Genomic DNA, 25,872 nt, shown 5'->3' with positions numbered 1-25,872 from the left:
GATATTTTACAATAAAACAATCATCATCATATGTAATTATAATCTACCTAAACTTATTATTATAAATTAAATAGGGTAAACTTATTTAATGACTTAAATTATTTCAATCCATATCTATGTAAAATATTATAATGATATTTGATTACACATTATGGATAAGATAAAATGCATAATGTACTATTATTTTTACATTCATTTATGTTGATGATTAATATAAAATGTTTTTCAAATATATTTTTTACAAGATAGTTTCCCGTAGCAGGACATCAAGTTGATTTTTTGTATTTAGTCCATTTGGTAATTGCGTTTGAAACTTCTTTATGAATTCCAATTCTTTAATAAGTCTGTAATAACGGGAACTGTCTCTTATTTGTGTTAACACTGATACACCCATATCCTGCACTATGTGGCCAGCACCATTGAAATGTTCTGAGATTGGTTTATCTCTTCGTAGCCTCATGTCAGCCTCGTGTTCTTTGGCACGTTCCTTTAATGATCTGCTTGTCTCTCCGACGTATTCCATTTTTTGGCATTTAATACAAAATATACCGTACACCAAGTTATAAATGTTACAGTTTTGTTTTATTGCTTCGTTTGGATTTCACTTTTTGGGTTGTTATGAAAACCTCTTTTCAACATTTTACAGACTATACAATTAGTCTTTCACGATTGTGGTATTAGTTGAAAACGTTTGTTCATTTCAACTATAACTATTTAAGATCCATTGTTTACATTTATCAATATAACGAATTTAATGGCAAACTTCAATACATGCACTAATCTGTGAAAAGGCCCCTTAAGACGACTCGTCCAAAAAAATAAACTCGCACAAAATCTCTTGGACAACTCGCCCAAATTTATGATCGTTTAACTGTGTTTCTTTGTTAACCTAATTTGATTTCCATACTTTTGTAAACGATACGTCAATATTTTGTTGTTGTTTAAATGTGGTTGACATTTCATGAGTGATCTACATTCGTGTTTCTTTTTGCCTGTTTTTTTTTTTCGTTGTGCTATTTTCTACAGCTAGGTTGTGTATGGGACGTGAAAATGAGGAGTATAACTTATTAAAGGAACAGGTGTTTTGGACAAATATGTACGGAGCATCGCAAGAAATAGTACAAAGCATTTAAGCTTTAAGCGAGGATAAATACTAGTTTTTAGTTAAAATCCATGTCAAATCGAAATTATATGTGTATGATACGCATCTCAACTTCTTAAACAAACTTGTTATTCGAAAACTAACAATGAAAAACAAGTACCATTTCTTACATAACTAGAAAATAATGCCCAAGTAATAACTTTAGTATCGTTTTCTGCTTTATCGTTTTGTAAACAGAAAGCGTCACATTTCACATAGATTTTTTTTTAATTAAATACAATTTAAGTGCATATTTTCTTGCTTGCTCTATGAATACGGACCCAGGTCTTTGGCTTCAGTCAATTCCAAGCAAACACGATATCTCCATGGGCTCGGGTGAATTCAAGGACATTTACACAAGTTATGTTGCCGCAGCCACGGCTGGAATCTGAAGTCCTCCTGTGCAAATCCTCGCTCTTCCGAGTCAGTGAGTCCTAGCAAACACAGGTTAGATTAGAGATTAAGAACCAAGATGAATCTCGGTTCTCCAGTAAACCCATTGTGAAACTCTTCATTGTCTACGTCACCATCATGGTCGGAGCATGCATGCGCAGGAACACTCATGAGAGGGAAGTTTCAAGAGTTTCAAACATAATATACGATTAGATCAGAGATTAACCTATACTATAATTCTTGGCCATGTTATTGAATCTACCTGTGTTCTAAATTATCATCGTTTTGCCGGGGTCATGCAATCCTGCATCATTCAGGTGCCAGGAGTCGATAGTGCTAAAATCATTTTAGATAAGACATGAACAACCTCAAATGAATCTTGAGCCTTTGTAAATCTTCTCTGAATCTCTCTGACGTTTATTTCATCATCATGGTCAGAGTGGGCGTGAGCAAAAACATTCATGAGAGGATAGTATCCAGAGCTTCGAGCATAATATTAATAATTAAAATCCCAGTCGAATCTTGACCCTGCTGTGGACCTGTCTCACATCTACATCATCATCGCTGCTGGGGCAGGGGTAGGTGCTGGCACACTCATGAGTGGGGAGTCAAGGGTCTCGGGCTCTGCAGCTGGGCTGGGCTGGTAGGAGGCAATCTTGGCCGTGAGGGAGTCGTACGCTGTGTGGATGGCCTCGTTGTGCTGTAATAAAGCATACATATTTATACTTTACTATTATACTATTATACTATATAACTATCCATATACTGAAACAATATTCCAATAATTGGTTATCCAGATATTTGTTGACACTATTTTTTTTTAATTTATATCAAAAATAAATTTATTGTATGATTATCAAATCTGTAATGAAAAATGAAATATGCAATCTGCACAGGTTAATCAGGGACAACACTATCCGCCTTGATAGGATTTTCGAATAGAAGAAACTCCCTTAAAACAAAAAAAAAATCCATGAAAGGGTAAAGTGTTGTCTCTGATAAGCACATGCCTATTTGGGCCAACACTTCACCCACAAGCATTAAGCCCCCTTTATCCACATACCGTGTTTCATCAACCCAGCTTTTGTTCTTTTAGAGTCGTGGCAGGATCCAGATTTTAGTATTCAGTCATTTCTTTAACCATGGCAACCAAATTAAAAAAAAACATTAGATGATAATTTCCCATATGGCAGTCTATCTACAAACCAAGTCTCATCAACCTAATTTTGTTTAATTAAAGTTATTGCAAGATCCAGATTTTTTGGATTGACGCACAGACAGAACGGACAAAACACTTAGTCCCTGCTGTAAAACAGGTAGGGCAGCAATTAAATCAACACACTTCCTGAGTAGATAATACAACCTCCACTTCCTGGTTAACATCTCCAGATAGTGAATTAATCTTAGCCCCTTTCTGTAAAAACGAGACTTAATGCATGTACTTAGAGTCTCTTCAAAGATAAGCCTCAGCAATCTGCACAGGCTACTCAGGTATGACACTTTCCACCTAGACTTAATTTTCATTTAAAAGAGAATTCCTTTAAACAAAAAACTTCATTAAAGCGGGAAGTGAAGTCATAAAAGATTAGCCTGTGCAGACACACTCATGCATATTGGCCCAGTATTCCCAGAACAAGGCTCATATAATAATTAGAGAAACAAGAGCTGTGTTTGTGAAACACAATGACCCCTACTGGGCCGCTTTAAAGCCATATATTTGAAATTTGACCTTGAAGGATAACCTTTTCCTTTCACCACTCAAAATGTGCAGCTTCATGAGATACACATGCATGCCAAATATTAAGTTGCTATCTTCAATATTGCAAAAGTTATGACCAAGGTTAAAGTTGTGGGACAGAATGACAGACAGAATGTCAGACATAATGACAAACAGACGGACAGGCCAAACACAATATACCCCCGATCATTCGATCCGGGGGCATAATAACATCAACATACTCCCTGGTTAGGTTTTAATGCCTCGAGGATTTGTTCCTGTCGATCGTGGGGCAGTCTGTGATGTATGAAATGCATGAGTCGTATCATGTGACGGATGACGTTGTGCTTCGACATTCCATGCTGAAAGTATGAACATTACTATAGAAATTTCATAAAATAACATTTTGTGTATAAGATTATCTAATATAATATGGATAATAGGAAAAAACATTTCCTATGTTTACACAACATTTCAGGATTGATTTTTCATTTCAGAAAAGATTGATTTCAGTTTTTGACATTTAAATTTGGATCAAGAGGAGTTTGATGTCAACTGCCAGTGAAAAACCAATTTTAAAATGACAATGAATATCAACTAACAGACATTACTTGATATATCAGTAACTACAAGTCCTACTTTAAAGAACTGGTCAAAGACGACTGTGCAGAAATCCTCATTTGTGAACTCATCGCACATGGTTACAAGGTGTGACACGAGAGTGTGCAGGAACGTGTCGTCTAGCTGGCGCTCTGCCTGACACAGCACGAGGGACGGCAGGATCTGACACACTGCAAACCTGTCCTTGGCCTTGGACACCTGTCAGGTGTGGCAATCACAATAGTACATGTATGCAACTAGAACTTTTCATAGTACTTCGTCTCTACTGTAACAAGTTCTATATGAGCCTTGTTCTGTAAAAAATTGGTTTTATGTATGTGAGTAAATGTTGTCCTAGATTAGCCGGTGCAGTCTGCACAGGTAAATCAGGAAAACGCTTTCTACTTCTATGGAATTTTACTTTAAATGAAGACTCATTTACAGAAAAACCCAGAGTAGGTAGAAAGAGTTGTCCCTGATTTGCCTGTGTGGACTGCAACACTTTTATACGCGCATTAAGCACAGTATTCGAAAGACAATGCTCATATGCAGTGATGACAAACAACTCCTGATGCTATCTGTAGTAATATGTGGCAAGTTGTAACAACGAAAAATTTTAACCTTAGGCTTGGTCAGTTTTTACAACAGGGGCATTTTTTAAACTAAGTTTATAGAGAACCACAATTATAGACTTTTACGTAACAAAATACATTTAATTAAAGACTTTTCTTACCACATTTAAGTTGTAAAGGCTTCATTTCCAACCATTTTATACTGATGATCGCAGACTGTCCTGATGTTATTTTCACTTTGCTTCTGAGCAGGACAATGTTATGCATAAAAGACAGTAGGATATGCGAATGATGTACCTGCAGGGTGTAATACAGCGCTGTCATGGCCGCCACATCGCTCTCCTTTATGAAGATATGGAACAGCTGTGACGGTGTCTGTGACACCGGCTGGGGCTCCTCTGGCAGGCGCATCAGTATGGGGCGTGTGATGTCATCTACCACCATTCCTGCTAGAGTGGGCAGGTACTTGGTGACCACTACTCCCTCCTACAAAACAAGAGTGCTATGAGTTCATATACAGTATTACTGAGACTTGATCTGGGAAAACTGGGCTTAATGCATGTGGGTAAAGTGTCAACCAAAATAAGCCTGTGCAGTCTGTGCATAGGCTAATCAGGGACGACAGTTTCTGCGTTTATGGAATATTTCGTTTCAAGAAAGTCTCAACTAAACAAAAATCCAGCTTAGGGAAAAAGAGTTTTTATTAGCCTGTGCTAATCTGGGATGAAACTTTACGCACATGCATTAAGCCCAGTTTTCGCATAACAAGACTCATACTATTGAGGGAAGGAGGGAATCATGAAGCTTTGGTAGGTCATTTCTGACTTTAATATTCCTTCTACACCACAAAAGTGTTTATAATTTATTTGGGAGGTTATCAAGCATCTTAATTATGGGAACTTTGATATCATATAAAAAAAAAACACCAAAAACCACTCCTGTAAGGAGGCATTTTACGACCACTGGCCCCTCTTATAATACAACTTTACAAGAATATCATGCGTCAATATGTCATTTAAAGATTCGTGAAGCAGCTTAGGAAATATGGAAATATGGACTGTTTAGGCCAATATCAGTCAGTATGTAACATTTTAATGTCAAACATGTTTTGCAGCTGTTGTTTTTGTTTGTGTATTTATTTATTTTTTTAAATTTTATTTTTTGGGGGGGGGGTATTTTTATATTATAATCATTTCCTCCTCTTTTAAAAAATTGCTTTTTGTTGTGATTTTTTGCCATTTCAACAGCTTTATATAAAATGGCGGTCAGGTAAGCTATTAAACCCTGTTCATGGATAACCATGTTTACCAGTACTAAGTGCACATACTCATTCCAATAACTTACAAATCTCCTGCATCTCTTGCATCAATAAGAGTCAAGGGGAAAATGGCCGTAAACATTAAAACACAGTAATCACCATTGTTTATGTTTGTTTGAAAAGCTGATTAATTTTTAACATATTTATTTTAGCTCAATTAAGTATTTTCCTTGTGTAAAACCAGTACTTGAATGTTGTCTTGAGAAAAAAGCTTGAAAACCTACCCATATTGTTAATCGGAGCCAGGACCTCCTGATTGTTAGGAGCACACCATTACTATCACTCAACTCCAGTGATTATGTTTATTAAATCAGCATCGTTCTAGGCAATCTGGGCTAAATGCATGTGTAGTCATCACACGCTACATGTAATCTGAGCAACATTTTCTGCCTTAACCTGGTTTTTGGTAAGCAGAGAATACCTTAACCCTTAAATAAAACAAACAACATATAAGCAGAAAATGTTGTCCCTGACTAGCCAGTGCGGACTGCACAGGCTGATGTTCAGACTGCACAGGCTTATCTAGGAAAACACTTTAAGCACATGCATTAAGCCCAATGTCGATCCCAAACCAGGACAACTATTTGCGTGCTAGCATTAAGCGCTCTTTCACAGAACGAGATTCAGAGTCAGTATCAGTGTCCGCACTCACCAGTACAGGCTCCTTGAAGACCTGGTTGTCGATCATGTCCCAGGCACCCAACCCCAGTCCCAGCATCCTCAGTAACAGTAGCATGTCAGCACTATCCTGTTACAACAACAACAGCAGCATTTACAAAATTAGCAACAGCATGTCCGCCTTATCTTCTCACAACAACAAAGCAGCATTAACAACAATTGTATTTGAACATTATAATTTCAAACAAAAGCTATATGATACATGGCACAGTGTATGCTTCAGTCAAACTGAGTACCATTCCACAGGCAGCGCTCACTCTCTGCTTAAATAAACAGATGTTGTTGTTTTTTACCATTTTGGGGCATGAGACCAGGGCCGTTTAGATTGGGAAAAATAATGCTGTTTTGACTAGAATTGAGAAAAAGGAGTCCGAGTGGTAGTTTTATTGCTGACAAATACTTTTAAATTAAGAGTAAAAGTATTTTCAATATTATCTTTACTTAGGTTTAACTTATAGAGCTGAATGGAAGATGAAAAAAAACAAAACTTTTACTTGGAAAACTTCAGGTGGGAATTTTAGGCAGTGATTTGAACAAAAAAAAATAAGTTTTGAGATTGCGAATGGGGCCCAAAAGGTAATATAAAACAAGAGCTGTCTCCACTGGAAGAAATATGCCCCCAAAAAACACTTTTTTCAAAACCTAAATGCAGATTTTGAAACCTAAACGCGGACCTTAAGTTCAAGGTCAAGGTCAAAGGGGTCAAAATTTGTGTGCGTATCGAAAGGTCTTGTCCATATACCATGCATACCAAATAATGAAGGTTACATCTGAAGCGAAATAGAATTTATGAGCATTTTTTGAAACCTAAACGCAAAAGTGTGATGGAAAGACAGACAGTGCTATCACTATATGCCCTCCTTCGGGGGCATAAATAAGATAAACATTCAGTGCTTTCAGTAACTACCTACCCTCGGCAGTGCATCGTTGTTCAGACAGTGCTGTATGCCTCGCATTATAGACAGGGCTACTGTATCCAGTGCATAGGGGTCACACAATATCATGGACAAGTCCCTGCGAAGAAAGAAAACAACAGTCAATGCATCACATCATTTCAAATGATATAAAAACATACAGTATGATCCTCACAATTGAAAGAGATTCGCCTGTGCATTTCCCACAGGCTAAGCTGGAACAACACTTTCCACTTTTATAGAATTTTTGGTTTTAAAGGATCTCTTACAAACAAAAATCCAGTCTACTAGGTGAAAAGTGTTGTCCCTATTTAGCCTGTGTTGAGAATTTGCAAAGGCTAATCTTGGCTGGCACTTTACGCCCATGTATTACATGTATTAAACATTTTTAACTTTTTCAGAAATAGCAGGTACAATTAGAGCTGAGAAAAGTAAATTCTCAACAATAAACAGGGCTTAGCAAAAATTATACATTTCACAAAATACTTAAGATTATTATTATGTGAAATTTTGACATGACAAACACTGAATATATCATATACAGCAAAGCAGATGCATCTGTTCAGTTGTATAAATTGAAGTGGTCAAAAGTATAAGCCTATAAATAAACAATCTTTTCTATACACTTCTTATAAATAAAACAGGAATGAAGTTGCCCATATCGGGCAAGTAATGGAAGATTACAATAAAAGAATAGTGGATCTTTTCAAATAAGCAAACAAGTAATTTCATGACGAATTTCAAGGTTCTATACTCTGCCATTCCCAAATTAGCCAATGGCTAAAAATTAGCAAATTTGGCTAGGGAAATGTCAACGTTTCATGTCAAATTTGGCTAAAGCCAGGGGGAGCCGCTAATTTTAATACAAATCACACATCATTACCCTAAGACGAATTCTTGGCCTCTTTTGATTCCGTCTAGAAACCCTTGCAGTTCTCTGGCACGCTTCGAGTCTACAAACTTCTCCCTTATACACGCATCAACGCACCATGTAAATTTGTGACAGGGATCCACTGCGCAAATATCGTTTACTTCCTGATCATGAAGCGACATGAGTAACTCTGCACGTAGCGTACAATAGTGCATGTTCCGAGTACGAAGAAACAGGGTCCTCAAAAACTGCAAAACCATGTCATAGAGTTTCACACTTTTTCCGATCATGTGCGTAAGCTTCTGAACAACTTCACCCTGGCGTCGTACCTTCGGAGAAAGAAGAAAAAATGTTGAATTCCCATTTTCAAAGCTAAACAGGGTGTTCTCTTTCTCTCGTATGTACTGGGATAAAAGTGGTGACACTTCGTCGCCAAATAATGCTTGATTGTCTTCCCATATCTGCCGCTTTACTTCAGTAGCAGATTCTGCGTAAAGTTCCTTATCCTCCAAAATCTCTTTCAGGTAATTGTCCTTGATTTTTGGTAAGTTTTTCAGCATGCACATAACTACAGGACGTAAAGATGCAACTTTTATGACACAAAAACTTTTCTCGAGCATCGTTTCCAACTTCTGGATATTGTCCTTTTCCTCTGAAGATGCAAGCTCGTTAATTTTCTGAATCAATTTCTCCCTCAGCTCTTCAAGCACAGACTGATGAAACTCCAGGCGTTTCACTCCATGCAGATCCAGGAATGGCAAAGCGGGTTTCAGGGACGGTAACAATACCCCATTTTCTTGCTGGAATTCCTCAATGGCCCCTAAGGGATCTGAGCAGTTGGTCAAAGCCTCCCTTAAGTTGTCACCAGCAGGTATCCCGAGCGGTTCTAACCCTGCCATCTTCAAATGTTAGGTCACGCAATGGGCTTGACACCTGAAAGAGGTAACAAATTATTGACAAAATATACTTCAAACACATCTAGGGTTTCGCGGGATGGAATGAGTGGGGAAAGCAGTTATTTGATATTTTACATGACTGTACAGTCCTCTAAGCCGAGCGGAACTGTCTTTATTATTAGGATCAGAGTTAATGTTCGTGTGTCGTATGAACGAATCTGCACTAAAACTAAATTTAGATTAACATCGTACATGCATGATCAGTTGTCAAAACGTAAGTACGTTTGATATTGAAATGCATTATTTTTCTCTTTCCGTGATATTGTTTTATTATGTTGATGCTGCATTGACAAATATAAGTGTATATGAAGTAAAAACACAAAAAATAAAAAACGATTGCGATAGACACCTATAAACATAGCATATGCTGTTAGATGCGCACAATATCACTTTAAGCTTTTATACATACAAGTATACAGCTCAACGTTCTTCCTGATAAAATAAAATTTCATGTAAAAAAATATGTCTCATTAATGTCTATTAAATTGAGTTCAATCAACCTAGTACATCGTAAAAACACAATATCTATTACAATCGACATCAATTTGTGTCTTTTGTGGAGAAATGCTCAAAATAAAAACTTGATTAAAAACCTGTCGTCAAACCAAAAGCTGAAGTTTTGAATTGACACTTCAATCTAGGCAGCGCTTCCGTTAGCTTTTAAAAGTTTGAAGTCCTGACTTCCAATCCTAAAATTTTGGACGTCCCAGACATACATTTTGATGTCCCACTTTTATTTTAGAATTTTAATATACGTACATGTTCCAACTCTATCCATTACCCGATAATCAAGTATTATTACGATTGTTATTCTTAAAACCAAAGCACGGCCAATAATAACGTCTGCAGGGTCTTCCCCAGGCCATTTAAGCGCCCCTTGCCGGGGCGCTTGAATTTCGAAATCAGAGTCCCGGGGGCGCTTGAAATTTTCCGATCAGTGTATTTTTCAGTAAAAGAAAGTGGAGATTGTCCAAAAAAATCAAGGTTTCCCTATCAGTGTATCAATATTCCCTGTTTTAAAAGAGCACTCGGTACCTACTTTCACAAGTAATCGCCATAAACACCACGTGGGGTAATGGATAATCCACTGATAAGAGAATAGCATGACGCGAGTATCGATTATTCTAGCCACATTACAAGGTCATTTAAATGCTGACAAGGATGTATCTGGTAACTTTCCAGTCGTCAAACTGTGAAGTTCATCGTCCAATCGGTTACGCGAATGCTACTGAGGGCAGGGTTAACTATCGACCATTATTTTTGATTGACATCGGGCATGAAGTAAGAGCTTATCTCAGCTTGATTAGCAAGAAGTTGTACCGTTTAAGTAATATAAAACCGTTAATTAGTACAGTACAGAACATTAAAGACGGTTTCGGGCATCATCATCACACCTTTTTACTGTAAACAAGTGTTACCTATGACTCATAATTAATACGAGAAATTAATTGCAAGTGGTAAACAATTAATTATTATAGCGAGTAAGTTGTGCAAATAACTCCCGGTTACAATTATGTGATAACAATTTATTTAATTCCAGTACATGTATATTTCAACATGTCCATTTATAGAACTAATTCATCTCGTTTTTTCTGACATTTATTCGACACGTAATGCGCTTCAACAAATTTTTGTTGAATTAATTACGCACACTTGTAAATGTTTCGTCCGATAATCGATAGTTAGAAGACTGATGATGGCAACCGGCCGTGATCCTCGTGGACAACGTGAATTTCATGCATAATTCCGTCAAAACATTTATTCGACTTGTAAAGTGTTTAAACAAATTATCGTTGAATTTATAACGCAACGGTTAATATTTGTTGAAATCTCAAATGGGAATAATTAAATTTGTAATCCGAAACCCATTCCTGTAACTCTGCAAATGTCCGCCATTTTAATTTTTATGCAAGTGCACATACAAATCGAATTGTGGGATGGGGGAACTCCCATTGAACATGCTTTAATCACATGACGCGATTTGAGAGCATAGAGCACTGGTCATATTTAGTAATAATGACAAATCAACCACTGAATTTAAAATGTTACATGTATCTCCTTTCAGAAAAGTTTGCGTAGGTGAAAGCGAATTTCGGATTATAAAAACGTGTCTTTCTTTAAATTTTACCGATAACACTTTATTTCAATTTGCAATATAACTTGTCAGGTCATTCATGCATGTAGACCAATATGTATGCATAGTTTTGCAATCTCAAAACAGGTTATTTAACTACTTATTGCATTATGTGTTATGGCTGTTGAAATAACAAAATAATGTTAGTATTTTCAAATGCGTATAATTAAACATGTAATCCGAAATCATTTCCAGATTTTATTATTCACAGAAAGTTAAGAAAATTCTACCAACAAATAAACATTTCTCGTGTATTGGGTGTACAGATGTAAATCATGCAAAAATTAGACTGCATGTACGACATCACGTCATTCTTCCTCAGGGAAAGCATGGACTTAAATAATTGATTGCTGAATAAAAACTTTGTAGCGCAGAGGTCGCTAATATTATTGTATACAGCTTCACGTGGGGTTGGCATGTATTCGGCTGCCTGAGCACTGATTGGCTTATGCGCTAACCAAGAAGAATTTGATTGACAGCTGGAAAAATCAATATTGGCCACTCACTGAGAAATTAATTGATAACAGTAGCTCTTAGGCGGAGTTAAGGGACTGAATGACCCGAGTTACTGTTGACATCTGTATGTGTTGTGTATTAGAAAAAAGCGTACATGTGGATTATCGGACGTCCAGGGGACTTTCACCATTTGCATTATGGACGTACGACTGCCGTTTTGGGGCGTAATTTACGCCCGAATGTCCACTAACGGAAGCGCTGAATCTAGGTTACATATGCATGTTCGGAACATAGTCAATGTATAACAGTTGGTTGATTTAACACATGATCTATCTTGCAAAGTATTTCGGAGAGAGTTGAATCTGTTGATGTACATTGGTGATCAGGCGACAGGTTAATTTTGCAGACTGGTACATGTAATAATGTATAATTGTCGCATATTTTCACATTCTGAGTGCTTGATGTTATCCATCGCAAAAACTTACACATGTTCATAAACCGTAGATGTGTTTCAACTTTGAAACTTGGATTAAAATCGTTACTTGCCCGCATACGATATCACACAAGTTGCATTATTTTGTGATTTACAGAATAATATATTTATGATCTGTTTGTGTTTATTTATGAAGAAAATGTGGAAATTGTTTTGAATATCAACAATATTATTTTGTAATGGCATTCAAATCGGATAAAAATGTGTACACTTTTGTTTTAGTTTCGAGCATTTTATTGATTGTAGATTGTTTTACAATTGGATTTTATTCAATTATTTCTAACCAAATTTTTGGATAAAGTAATTCGTAGATTGTCAAGTTCCAAGTAGTGTTCGACGTATGCAGGTTTTATTTGCCAACCAACCATGTATTAGTAAGATAAAACTCACATCAGAATATCATCTATAAATACAAAAGAAAGCTGCAAAGTCTCTTTTTTAATCAGACTTTTAGCACCAACAACTGAGCATAATCTTCTTTGTGAAGAGTATTCAATAAAATGAAAGCCTACACCGCAGGCTCCATGCTCAATTAGATCGACATGACAGCTTACATTTTAGTAAAGCTATAATTGTAAACAGAAAACAAGCAGTATTTTCTTGTGTTTTTATTATGCTACTGTATGCCATTGTGTTATGCTGTAAAGAATTTACTGTTAAATCAATTTTCTTTAGATCAATGAAAGTGTTATATGTTTTCGCGATATTTCATTATTGCACAACTGAGGTGAAATTCTACTAATTTTAGGGCACGCTGTTATTTGTTTCTTTCAGTTATTGACTGCAGTTTGGCATACCTTAGACCATGATGGAAAATACTTCTAATGGTAAGACATCTTAATAAATATAATATGCTTTATTATTCCGGTGATATAAAATAAATTAAATATTAATAGAAAATACATCTTCACAAGAAATAGAGAAATGAAATGAAACACACCAGGGCCAGGGTCGTCCATACAGTATGTTACAGTGTGACATGGGGGAGGAGGGGGAGTCTAGCCATGTGTGATGTAACACATTTATTTTTTGAATTTCATTAATAATGTGTGGTTGTTTTTTTAAGATATAAATAGCTTTAAAAATAATTGTCAAAAATGTCGTGGAACATTTAAATTAGTTTAATGTCAACATTGCATGAAATACATATCTCCTGAATGTGTTGTTCTTGATTCCCCACTCCCAAGTATGCTGCTGCAAGCCTTGTTTTGTCATGCCGGAAGTATTATTATGTTATCCGCTGCATAATTATGTCACTATGGTAAAATCGACAGCTTCATTTAATCAATCAGCCAGAAAAGCCATTGGAGTAGTTTTTCTTTACCTCATACAGTTTTGCTAGCATAAATGTCCAAGTCTCTTCTTCTTTTGATAATACTGAAAATGCATTATAGGTTGACACAAAAAATCATGCTTTTTTTTTAACCAGAGGATGGACTCCTACCACCAAGTGTAGCCACGGATGCTGTGTTGGTGAAAAGTGAGGCTATTGCAGAAGGGACTCCTATTGTAAAAGGTTAGCTAAAGAAACTTCAGCGTACAGTTTATATAGTATTGACAGACCTGTACGCTGAAGCTAACCCCGTATCGAAAGTCAACCAGAGTCGTAACATATTTATGTCACGCTATAAATCAAAGAAAGCTCATTTTCTTGGATACATTTCTACATATATTTGTGAATGAATATAAATTACAGCATCCAGGAATATTTTAAGGTTCAAATGTTTCAAATGCATCTTACAAGAGATGAAAATAACTCTCATCAGTCTGAAATTCACAATTTTGACGCCATTGTCCCTTATTCACGTGACGAGTTTTCATTTGGATACTTTCGGATCGACGTTGACATTTTATGCTGAAATTGTAAACATTACTTTCGTTTTCTGAAATCTATTATTTGTGATTAACAACTTACGCCTGGTGGATTATAAGACCGATTTCATTGTGAATCAGGTAGTTTTATGTAATATTTACTTTGACTTTGTATTGACACTACAATTTGTTTACAAAATAAGCCAGAATAATTAAAATACCGGGAAATGTCAGTCTGAATTTGAAAACACTTGAGCACATGGTTTGTTACTAAAAATAGAAATAACGTCATATGACACGTGAAATCTCGGGAGATTCGCATTTCAAGAAAGTCTGTCACATCGCTGTTTTTCTCGATATGTAAGAGAAGAATAGATACATTTTAAATGTTTAAGATAGTATTTTGTGAAAGAATATATCAGTTAAATGTGAAAAATGTCAATCTTTCCAATCAAGTGGTTGATTTGGGCCAACAACTGCATTTTAACGGTGTTTTGGACCGGTCTTTGTTAACTGTCAACTTTTCGGGAATTTCTGGTTGACTTTCCTAATGGGGTTGGTCCATAACTATAAAGTCGCGCCAGTCAAAAATCATAAAAAGCGACATTTAAAGTTATGGTAGCCAGAACTAGTAAAAGGTATGTCAAGAGACACCTATTCTAAAAGGTATGTCATATCTATTGCAGAAGGGACACCTATTCTAAAGGTATGTCGAAATATGTATAAATATATGGTGGATATAGTATTTTTCCCTTTAGACATTTCCCAGAGATTTGGAGCGTTTATCTTGAGTAGAAATACATATGTACACCCATTATAAGAAAACACAATAATTTTACATTTGAGTCAAATATTTATTTAAAGCATTTGTTTGCAATCACCATTCATCGAGTAAATTCATTAACCATGACTTATATAATAAACCACTGTACAATACTTAATTTGTGGCAGTTTCTTAGCAATGTAATGTGGCATAATCTGAGTAACAAATGTGTTCACCGAACCATTCTTGGATAAGTTTAAAGAAGATACTTTGAACTTGAGACATTTTGACTTCAGAGTTTAAATGGATACAGGCAATCATTATTGTTTTTGCTGTGCTTCAACTAGGACTAGAAAAGGGCAGGGTGCTTTTCTGTCAAAACAAATCTTTAACCTGCGCAGTCATACATGTGTATTATCACTGGGGCAAATTTGTATTATAGCATGTGTTATTTATATATTTCATATTGCACATATTTTCATTAAAAGCATTAACATAGTTTCTATAATTAAAACTTGTTTTACTGTTAACATTTAGTTATTTTTTTAAATCTTCAAATCTTAAATAAATAGTGCCAAATAGTAATGTGATCTGAACAAAAAAAGGCATGGTTGGGGTCCAAGGGGGTAGGGTGGGACCTTTGGGTGGCAGGGTGGTGTGACCTTCTAATAAAGTCTAGCTGGAGCACTGAAATTTATTTCGTAAGCACATTATTCTTAATGAAGAAATATGTATATTGAGGTATGTGTTAAATGTCAAGAAAAGCTCAACAATAACATTACACTATTCCTTATTCTTAGACTTAAGTCTATTAATTTGTTGGTGAATACAGGCCCTGGGAATGTATTCACCAAACTGTTGTTGTACTTAAGTCTAAGAATACAGATTATTCTTAAAACTGAAATTTAATTACAGGCTATGACTTCAATGAAGGGCTGGACTATCACAGGCTGCTTCAGTCCTACATGACAACAGGATTCCAGGCACAGAACTTTGGCAAAGCAGTCGAAGAGATTAACAGGATGGTAGGACTTGATTACTTAAGAACCGTAATTTACTTTGTATAACGCGCCACACAAGATAACTGTTTCCAGAGCTGTTGCACACTTTTATACTCATTGTCTTTAAAAAATTGGGGGAAGGGGGATGTTTTCAGAATTGTGTTGAATATTTATTATGCTTATGCCTGCTCACACCCTTTTGGTAATTTGTACTTGAGATTGAGATTAGCTGCATAGTGAATGCGCACATTTATTATAAAATTCATATAAAAAAAACTCTGTAATTGTTGTGATAAAAATATTGTAATTTTTTTGTTTATCAATGAATCTCTTACCAAATGATTTTTTATTGTCTCATATTTATTAAGTATTTTATAGTTATTTAGTAATATAATTCAGGCAGTTCAAATATGCTTCAAATGCATTTTGAATCGGTTACATACAGAAGAAAACAAAATATAAATCATTTGGCGCGAAATTTCAATGGCCCAAAATTATTGTATCTGTCCCTACGACTTTCAGCATTTGGGATTTGACTGTACATTATTGTTTGCTCCCTCAATTTAAACCTATTTACTTAAGCTCGGTTGCATCAAAAGCCTAAGGCTTATTAAAACAAACTCAAGTAAGTTTCCTGGGTAGAACCATTACTTGGTGTCTATGGAGTAGAAAGAAGGCTCTCACAGTTAGTATCAAACCCACGAACTCCTGGTGGCTTGGCAGACACATTATCCTCTTTGCACCAGCAAATTTTGCTGCCTTGTGTTTCAGATCTCTTGTAAACTCAGTCCAGTTGCCAAAGAAAACCGTAAGGAATATAACTCCCACCCTACAGAGCGAGAGAAAACCAACTGCACCATCTTCCTGAGCTACACATCAAACCTAATTTCTGCCGGGGTTCGGGAAATCATCAGATATCTCGTGCAGCACAATATGGTGGGTAGTGGCCTTTAAAAATTAGCCTGGCTCTGGGAAAACCAGGCTTAATGCGCGTGCAAAGAGCTTTGTCCCAGATTAGTTTAAACCTATTTATTTTAGCTCGCTTGCATAGAAAGCCTAAGGTTTATTTGAAACGCTCTTGAGTCCGTTTCCTGGGTACCGAAACCATGACCTCCAGATCATAAGGCGGACACCATATCCACTTCACCAACTGTCCCAGATTAGCCTGTGCAGTGTGCACAGACTAAAAATCACATAAAAAAACATCATTATATGGGCCTTGCTTTGAGAAAAGGGGGCGAAATGCATTTGCCTAAAGTGTCGTCTCAGATTAGCCTGTGATGTTTTTAAAGGCTAATCAGGGATGGCACTTTAACAGTGTTCATTTTTCATTCAAATTTGGGTCTCGATATATTTTTCCCAAATAGAAGCTAAAAATTCCCAATGAAAGGTTTCCAAAAAAAATAAAATATTTTTTTTTAGATCTCAATATTTTGTTCATCTCCCATCCATATAAGTTCAGCCTTAGTAAATATAATACTGGACACACTTGTATCCACAATTTTGAAGCATTTTTTTAGCAAAACAACACACATTTCCCAATTTTAGTCAAACGTCACGAATTTTCCCAATCCAAAGGGACCCGACCCCATTTCCCAAAACGGTGAAAAAAAACACTGCTGTGACTTTCTGCCTAGTCTGGATTTATTTGTTAGGAAGAGACTTTCTTTAAAAGAAAAAATCCATAAGGGCGGAAATGTGTTGTCCCTGAACAAGGCTCATATACTAATATATATTATTCCACAGGTAGATTGCTTGGTCACAAGCGCGGGAGGTGTGGAGGAGGACTTCATCAAGTGCATGGCGCCCACATACATGGGAGAGTTCAGCCTGCGTGGCAGTGAGCTGCGAGACAAGGGCATTAACCGCATAGGAAACCTGATGGTTCCCAATGACAACTATTGCAAGTTTGAAGACTGGGTGATGCCCCTTCTGGACACTATGTTGCAAGAACAGAATGACAAGGTACTGTAATGTCATTCATATTGGGGATGCATTAGGTTACAAAAACCATTAACCAATTTACCATTTACTGTAACTGGTTATTAAACGGTTGACTGATCAAATGTAAAAAGTTAAAATGTTGAAGTATACTTTAAAAATGTCATATTGCTCTTATATGTGTTCTACAGAAAAGAAGGTAGTTTTCGTGGATTACATAAGCTGTCATATCAGTTTAAAAAAAAAAAAGTTTTATAACATTCATTTTAATAATTTGTAAATGTATGTTAGATTTTGTATGTATTTTTCCAGCATAAAAGCATATGATTAGATAGTTATTAGAACTACACAATGTTCATGTTCAGGGATAGTATTCATAAAGCTCCTAAGGGTAAACTTAAGAAAATTCCTTAAATAATAAAAAAATCATTAAGTCTTTTGCTTTTTCATTTTGGTGTCTTTTTTTCATTTAATTGGTTTATTTAAGTGAATTTTGCGTAGAAAAACAGTATTTTAGCATTACAAAATTGAAATCATTAGATTTTCATGAGAAAATTGAATTTTAAAATTGTCCCTTAAATCCAGCGTATGTAAAGATTTGCCTTAGGAGCTTTATGAATACCAGCCCAGGTGTAATTATTTATTTTAGTGTTGGTGGGTCCACTTATGTTGCATTCGCGTCCGTCTGCATACATTCTTGGTCAATAATGTTCTCCTACCTTTTTTAACATACAACATACAAACTGGTATGTATTGTTCCTTGTTATATGAATAAGTACATAAGCACTTTTTTAAAAATTGCTAAATGTAAGCGCCTTCATATTATTATTAAAAAGAGCTGCAAAGTACAACAAGCAGGGTCAGGCTGTGGGTTATTAAGGGGGGGGGGGGGGGGGTATTTATCACTACTTAGACTTGGGCTTGTATAGGTTGTATCCACAGACATGTTCTTATATTTCAGCATTAACAAAACTCTTGACTCAATAGACTTAAGGTTTGCATATAAACAGGCTAACAATTGCTAAAAAATGGTACTTAGATCATTAAAGTTTTGTTCTTAACCAAGAATCATACAATTTTTAGGTGTTTACTTGCATGATACACTTGTTTTTCAAGTTCATGCAGTGTAATTAAATTTAAGTTTTAAGAATATTTTTTATTTTTAGACATAAGTCTAAGCATTGGTTGGTGTAAGAATTGGTTGGTGAAAATGGTTCCAGCTCTAGTTTTGCCTTCCCTATAGGGAACACTATGGAAGCCATCTTTTCTTATCCCTTCCTAATCTGTGACAACAATTTATGTGTTTGCATTAGACCCCATTTTTTCAGAACAAGGCTCAAAAGTAAATTCACATTATTGTTTACAATAGATACACCGTTCAATAACTGTACAACAAACAGCGTCAGACTGTGGGATATAGGGATGCATATTTTGCACTACTGTGACTATCTCTATATGTGCCTTCCCTATAGGAAACTCTATGGACAACATCTTGTATGATAGACTAGCTTCCTTTGTGCTTTCTCTATAGGAAACTCTATGGACAACATCTTGTATGATAGACTAGCTTCCTTTGTGCTTTCTCTATAGGAAACTCTATGGACAACATCTTGTATGATAGACTAGCTCTATATGTGCCTTCTCTATAGGAAACTCTATGGACAACATCTTGTATGATAGACTAGCTCTATATGTGCCTTCTCTATAGGAAACTCTATGGACAACATCTTGTATGATAGACTAGCTTCCTTTGTGCTTTCCCTATAGGGAACTCTATGGACGCCATCTCGTATGATAGACTAGCTTTCTTTGTGCCTTCCCTATAGGGAACTCTATGGACAACATCTCGTATGATAGACTAGCTTCCTTTGTGCCTTCCCTATAGGAAACTCTATGGACAACATCTTGTATGATAGACTAGCTTCCTTTGTGCTTTCCCTATAGGGAACTCTATGGACGCCATCTCGTATGATAGACTAGCTTCCTTTGTGCCTTCCCTATAGGGAACTCTATGGACAACATCTCGTATGATAGACTAGCTTCCTTTGTGCCTTCCCTATAGGAAACTCTATGGACAACATCTTGTATGATAGACTAGCTTCCTTTGTGCTTTCCCTATAGGGAACTCTATGGACGCCATCTCGTATGATATACTAGCATCCTTTGTGCTTTCCCTATAGGAAACTCTATGGACGCCATCTTGTATGATAGACTAGCTTCCTTTGTGCTTTCTCTATAGGAAACTCTATGGATAACATCTTGTATGATAGACTAGCTTCCTTTGTGCTTTCTCTATAGGAAACTCTATGGACAACATCTTGTATGACAGACTAGCTTCCTTTGTGCTTTCCCTATAGGGAACTCTATGGACGCCATCTCGTATGATAGACCGTCTCGGCAAGGAGATCAACCATCCTGACTCAGTGTACTACTGGGCCCACAAGAACAACATTCCCGTGTTCTGTCCCGCTCTCACAGACGGCTCACTGGGAGATATGCTATACTTCCATTCCTACAGGAATCCTGGTCTCCTGTTGGACATAATACAAGGTAATATAGCAAACACTTAATTGCCAGAAACTTAATCATTACAGTAAATATTGTAATTATTGTTCTTAGTCACTTCTTATACAGCTGAATACCAACTATAAAATAAAATGATCGAAACTGGGATCACCACATTATAACAGTCTATGCAAAGCATTTGGGGAGTTTTAACTGGTTTGAGGCAAAGCATGGGGAGTTTAAACTGGTTTGAGGCAAAGCAAGGGGAGTTTAAACTGGTTTGAGGCAAAGTATGGGGAGTAAACTGGTTTGAGGGCTTGTCAAACCTCACACTTACCCCAGAACAAATCACAAACTGAACAATTGCCTTAAACTATTTTTAGCAAATGTAACTTTTCGGACAGAACATGAAAAAATGAATGCCAATACCTGATGCATGAATCATAAACTTCACTAATTATGTTAGTGTTCTAGTATCATAAGTATAGAAATATATCAAAATTATTAATGAAATACTTAGCTTAAATTTATTTATGAAAGATTAGTGTGGGATTCCATTTGGCATTGCTGGAAACACAAGTTTTATTGGGGTGGGGGTGGAATTGTGCTGAACTTAAGTATGTTGGTAGCTTACATGCAGACCAAGCTAGGAAATGCAGTTTTAGTTTTAATTAATTAAGTGAGTAAAACATAAACAACCTCACTTTTTGCCGTTGTTATGTTTATTGGTTTGTTATATTATAAACTTGGTCTTTTAAGGAGGGAGGTTGTGGGGCAGCCGAGTGAGGTCAGTGTTGGGCAGCAATAGTCCTGAATACAAGTAGTCTTGGGTCAGTGTAACAAAAGATGGCATAAATTGAGCCTCGTTCTGGCAAAACTGGGTTTATTGCATGTGCGTGAAGTGTTGTCCCTCATTAGCCTGTGTAGTCTGCACAGTCTCATCAGAGACGACACTTAATGCTTTTCTGGAATTCGTTCAAAGGAGGTCTATTCTATTGGAAAATTCAGTGTAGGTGGAAAGTGTTTGTTCTGAGAAAACTGGGCTTAATGCATGTGCGTAAAGTGTCGTCCCAGATTAGCCTGTGCAGTCCGCACAGGCTAATCAGGGACAACACTTTCCGCTTAAACTAGATTTTGGGTAAAAGGGACTTCCTTTAAACGAAAAAAACCATTAAAGCGGAAAGTGTTGTCCCTGATTAGCCTGTGCGGACTGCACAGGCTAATCAGGGACAACACTGTACGCACATGCATTAAACCCAGTCTTCTTAGAACAAGGCTCAATTCCTCTCTCTGAGTTTCTTTCCTTGTATCTTCCAGACATCAGAGCAATCAACTCCATAGCAGTCCAGTCGTCACACACAGGAATGATCATAGTCGGGGGAGGGGTGATCAAGCACCACACGTGCAATGCTAATCTTATGGTAAATACACATCAGAGTGTGTGGTGATAAATTAGCCTCGCTCTGGGAAAATAGGGCTTAATGCACGTGTGTAAAAAGTTATCACATATTAGCCTGTGCATTCGACCAAGGCTTATCAGGGACAACCCTTTCTGCCAAGAGTAGCTTTTTGATTAGATGAGACTACACAGGGGAACCTGGGACGACATTTAATGCACATGCATTTAACCCCATTTTCCCAGAGACAGCTCAATTGTGAGTATGTAACAGCTCTTGCCATGTTCATTGCTTGTGAAACAGACAGGCATGTTCCTCCTGTAACCACCTGTTTAATTGGTAATTGTGTCTTCTTTGTGATCTGAAGGTCCCAGGTTTGATTCTCACTCAGGAAGAGTTCTCAAGGTCTTTCTGAAGTCACCAAGGAAGTAGTCCCTCCCAAGATACAGACTCAAGAGTGTCTTACGATAAAAAATAAAATAAGCCTAGCCCTGAGAAAATAGGTTTCCATGCAGTCTGCAAATGCTAATCATGGATGACACTGTAAGCTTTGTTTTGTATTTATCGTTTAAAGGAAGTCTCTTACAGTTCTGACAGAAAGTGTTTTGCTGGATTAGCCTGTGTGGTTTGCACAGGCTTATCTTGAACGACACTTGACGCACATGCATAAAGCTTTATTTTTCTTAGCAAGGCTAATATGTTTAGACTTAATGAGGGGGATGACACAGGATAACTGTCATGACTAGGGACGTTAAAACCAATCATTGAATGCTTATATCAAATCCAAATCTTTGAATGCTCAAGCTACTTTAACAAAACGGCACCTTTTTTAAGGAAAGTTGTTCATCATCAATACTGTTTGAAATTCAATTATAAATTGGTAATTAGAAAAACTAAGAATCCATATTAAAGATTTCTAATCTTATATTGAAGATTAAATATAATTTTAGAATGCCTAAAAACAAATTTATAAATATATATGGGCCGCGCTCTGTGCAAAAGGGGGTTGAATGCATGCGCATAAAGTGTAATCCCAGATTTGCTACTGCAGTCCGCACAGGCTAATCAGGGACAACACTTACCACTTTTATAAAAAAAAAAATTTTCAAGAAAGTCTTCTCTTAGCAAAAATCAAGTTAAGGCGGAAAGTGTCGTCCCTGATTAGCCTGTGAGGACTGCACTGGCTAATCTGGGACGACACCTCACGCACATGCATTAAACCCCTTTTTCACAGAGCAGGGCTTATATATATATGTGTGGCGGTGCTCTTATCTCTGAGGTCAGTCATCTAACTTGCTTAATGATACTGAAGCCAGTCAATTAGTGTTGGTCTCTGTATAAGTTCCATCCCATTTTTGATTTGCGGTTTCATAGACTTACTCTGTCATAACCAAGATTAATTAATGGCTACAAACTAAAACTTTGTGCAAAAGAAATTTCTGTTTTGCTTCTAGACTTTCTTCTTCAAAACCCATAAAATAGCCAAAATGAAAAGTTCTTTGCCATAAGAACGCACATTTGGCAACACACAATTTTGAGCCAGGAAAAGCCCTAAGTCTTAAAAAAACTATCCTGAACTTTGCATGTTTGGTTTCAGAGGAACGGTGCAGACTTTGCTGTGTACCTGAACACGGCCTCTGAGTTTGATGGCAGTGACTCTGGGGCAAGCCCTGATGAGGCGGTGTCATGGGGAAAGATACGGAAAACAGCGACACCTGTCAAGGTGGGTGCCTATTTTTAAATGGATGAGGTCCTCTCCTGCCTGAGACTTAATTGTCAGAGCACTCTTACCTTATTAATTTTTCTGCATTTACAGAAGTTGGTATGAATGTTTATTTTAAACTTCCATTTTAAGCTATTTATGTTTAACCACCAAATTGAGCATTCTAGATATTTAATTAGATTTAAGTATGGCTGTCTGACAGGCGGCAACAAATTGGTGGTTTCTGGTCAATAACTTTAGTTTGCATTGGCCAATCTTAAGAAAATGTTGGATATAGCAAACTTTCATTTGGCTTAGCTTAGGACTGTATTTGGGCCATGTGTGTTGGGTAAAGGTCGAGGTCATTGTAACTTAACAGAAAAACAGTTTCAGTTCAATAACATGACAGTTTGATGGGGTTATTACACTGAAAGTTTGATGGCGTTATTACACTGAAAGTTTGATGGCGTTATTACACTGAAAGTTTGATGGGGTTATTACACTGAAAGTTTGCGTGTAGGGAGCATAAATATAGACATTGCTTGGTTTATGTTGGCTTAATGTCAAGATCACTATAACAAAAATTATAAAATTGACATACAATAGATAACTTTCGTTTTTATAGAGGTATTGCATTGACATGTGTGCGTGTGTAGCTTACATACAGAGTAAGCTTGATTTACTGATACATGTACCAATCACAGACAAATGGTTTCCATTGCAAAAGTTGAGTTTTGATGGAGATATTGCAATACAATTGTGTGTGTTAGATGCTCATATGGATACCTAGCATGTATTCATTTTTGGCTAGTTTGGGTGAAGTCACTGTTACTATTTCTGAGAAAAGAAAAACAATCTGCTCAACAGCTTGTGTGTTTTGGTTGTGAAATTATGTATGTTGGTAACTTACTTGCAGATCTTGCTTGTGATTTCATTTGAGACCAGTTGGATCAAGGTCGCTGTTACTTAAAATAGAAAAACTGTTTTCAACTTAATAACTTGAGTATGGATGAAGGAGATGAGCTAACATTTTGTGTGTAGGGGCAATGAGCTAACATTTTGTGTGTAGGGGCAATGAGCTAACATTTTGTGTGTAGGGGCAATGAGCTTACATTTTGTGTGTAGGGGCAATGAGCTTACATTTTGTGTGGTAGGGGCAATGAGCTGACATTTTGTGTGGTAGGGGCAGTGAGCTTAAATTGTGTGAGTAGGTAGCCTATATGCAAGCTTTGCTTGGGAGGCTCAATTATTTTTATGTAATGAGGAATGAAATTGTTTACAACTTAGATTTGTGGCGTTTCTATGTTTCTTTTTTCTGAAATCTATTCAAATGCGGTGTTGTCTTGTGCTGTGAGGGGAATCCGGAGTACATTGGGTACACCCAACATTTCTGGTATGGTAAGCACTAACCAAAATCCTAGTTGTGAGTCCCGTGCTTTTTAATTTGAGACTTCAGCAAATTTGTTATGCAGTTGTGCAATAGGTCTAGTGTTTTTTCAAAGACAAGATAAAAACAAAGCAAATGAACATAGTAAGCACTAAAAATCAGTCATATTCAAATTAGAGTTTACCTGTCATGGTTATCATGGTTTATGTTTACATGTATTTGCAAGCAAACAATACAGTAATTATAAGAATTATAATAATAATGATTATGATGATGATGATGATGATGATGATGATGATGATGATGATGATGATGATGATGATGATGATGATGAACAATAATGATTATTATTATTATGATAATTTTGGTGCACCTTTTATGCCAGAGTCGATCAAGGAAAAGGTTGTCTTGCTTAATATGTTTCATATGACTTTGTTATGTGTGATATTTCAGTTGTTGTCTGATATATTCTGCAGATTTGTGCAGAAGCAACTTTGGTGTTTCCACTGCTGGTAGCAGAGACATTTGTACGACGACAACAAGAATTCAGAGACTTCAGAGTTGCCATGGAAACTGAGAATTCAGATACCCAAGAAAATGGATAATGCCCCTTGAATGCTTTAACATTTTAACATATTTATTTTATTGGTATGACATGTCCATTCAGAGATTTGGAAGTGAAAAGCATTCAAATTTATCATTGAAATAGAGAGTCAAGATACATGGAAGGATATGACACCCTCTGAAAGTTAGTGGACACAAAATATGTTTCTGTTTTTCATCTGAAACACATATTGATTTAAAGACGCTCACATTTATCATTGAAAATGTTAATAATTGTACGATGTAAGAGTGAACACATAATGCCTTAATTTATTTCTATAAATGATTACTGTGGAGAATCGTGATGTAAAAGACATTTATGTTACCACGGAAACTGATTAAAATAATGTGTAAGGATGAATTCCTTAATTTGTGTGAGAACAATTATTAACAAAGAAAAAACAACCTTGTGAGAAATTAATATTGCATAACAAAAACTTATAACTTTACATATGTGAATTTTAACAGATTAAATTGTAAGGCGCGTTTGCTGGAACAAACATAATTGATAATTAGGC

General features: G+C 36.4%; 3 protein-coding genes across 6 annotated transcripts in view; 2 read left to right on the top strand and 1 right to left on the bottom strand.

Moving 5' to 3' along the window:
* LOC127838358 (uncharacterized) overlaps positions 1–25,872 on the top strand; it is a 372,916-nt gene that overhangs the window by 276,261 nt on the left and 70,783 nt on the right. The window lies entirely within an intron of this gene.
* On the bottom strand, positions 181–12,749 carry LOC127838354 (negative elongation factor B-like). 2 transcript variants are annotated; one of them, XM_052366057.1, is made up of 8 exons: positions 12,634–12,749; positions 8,217–9,137; positions 7,331–7,433; positions 6,394–6,489; positions 4,721–4,909; positions 3,891–4,070; positions 3,494–3,613; positions 181–2,234 (listed from the first exon to the last, which is right to left on the bottom strand). In XM_052366057.1, the coding sequence occupies exons 2-8, from the start codon at positions 9,101–9,103 to the stop codon at positions 2,085–2,087; spliced, it is 1,725 nt and encodes a 574-aa protein (XP_052222017.1). In that variant the 5' UTR covers positions 9,104–9,137; positions 12,634–12,749; the 3' UTR covers positions 181–2,084. The 2 variants fall into 2 exon arrangements, with proteins under 2 accessions (XP_052222017.1, XP_052222018.1); XM_052366058.1 differs by lacking the exon at positions 12,634–12,749 and adding an exon at positions 9,353–9,371.
* Positions 12,734–25,715, top strand: LOC127838359 (probable deoxyhypusine synthase). Of its 3 annotated transcripts, none has more exons than XM_052366073.1 (10): positions 12,734–12,817; positions 13,018–13,070; positions 13,673–13,759; positions 15,734–15,843; positions 16,591–16,755; positions 17,566–17,784; positions 20,118–20,310; positions 21,583–21,686; positions 23,260–23,385; positions 25,228–25,715. In XM_052366073.1, the coding sequence occupies exons 2-10, from the start codon at positions 13,049–13,051 to the stop codon at positions 25,354–25,356; spliced, it is 1,155 nt and encodes a 384-aa protein (XP_052222033.1). In that variant the 5' UTR covers positions 12,734–12,817; positions 13,018–13,048; the 3' UTR covers positions 25,357–25,715. The 3 variants fall into 3 exon arrangements, with proteins under 3 accessions (XP_052222033.1, XP_052222034.1, XP_052222032.1); XM_052366074.1 differs by having other exon boundaries at positions 12,741–12,803; XM_052366072.1 differs by having other exon boundaries at positions 12,749–12,835.

The sequence above is a fragment of the Dreissena polymorpha genome, chromosome 7 (assembly GCF_020536995.1).
Source record: "Dreissena polymorpha isolate Duluth1 chromosome 7, UMN_Dpol_1.0, whole genome shotgun sequence".
Taxonomy (NCBI): Eukaryota; Metazoa; Mollusca; class Bivalvia; order Myida; family Dreissenidae; genus Dreissena; species Dreissena polymorpha.
Note: the sequence above shows the minus strand (reverse complement) of the source record. Positions and strands in the feature narration are given on the sequence as shown.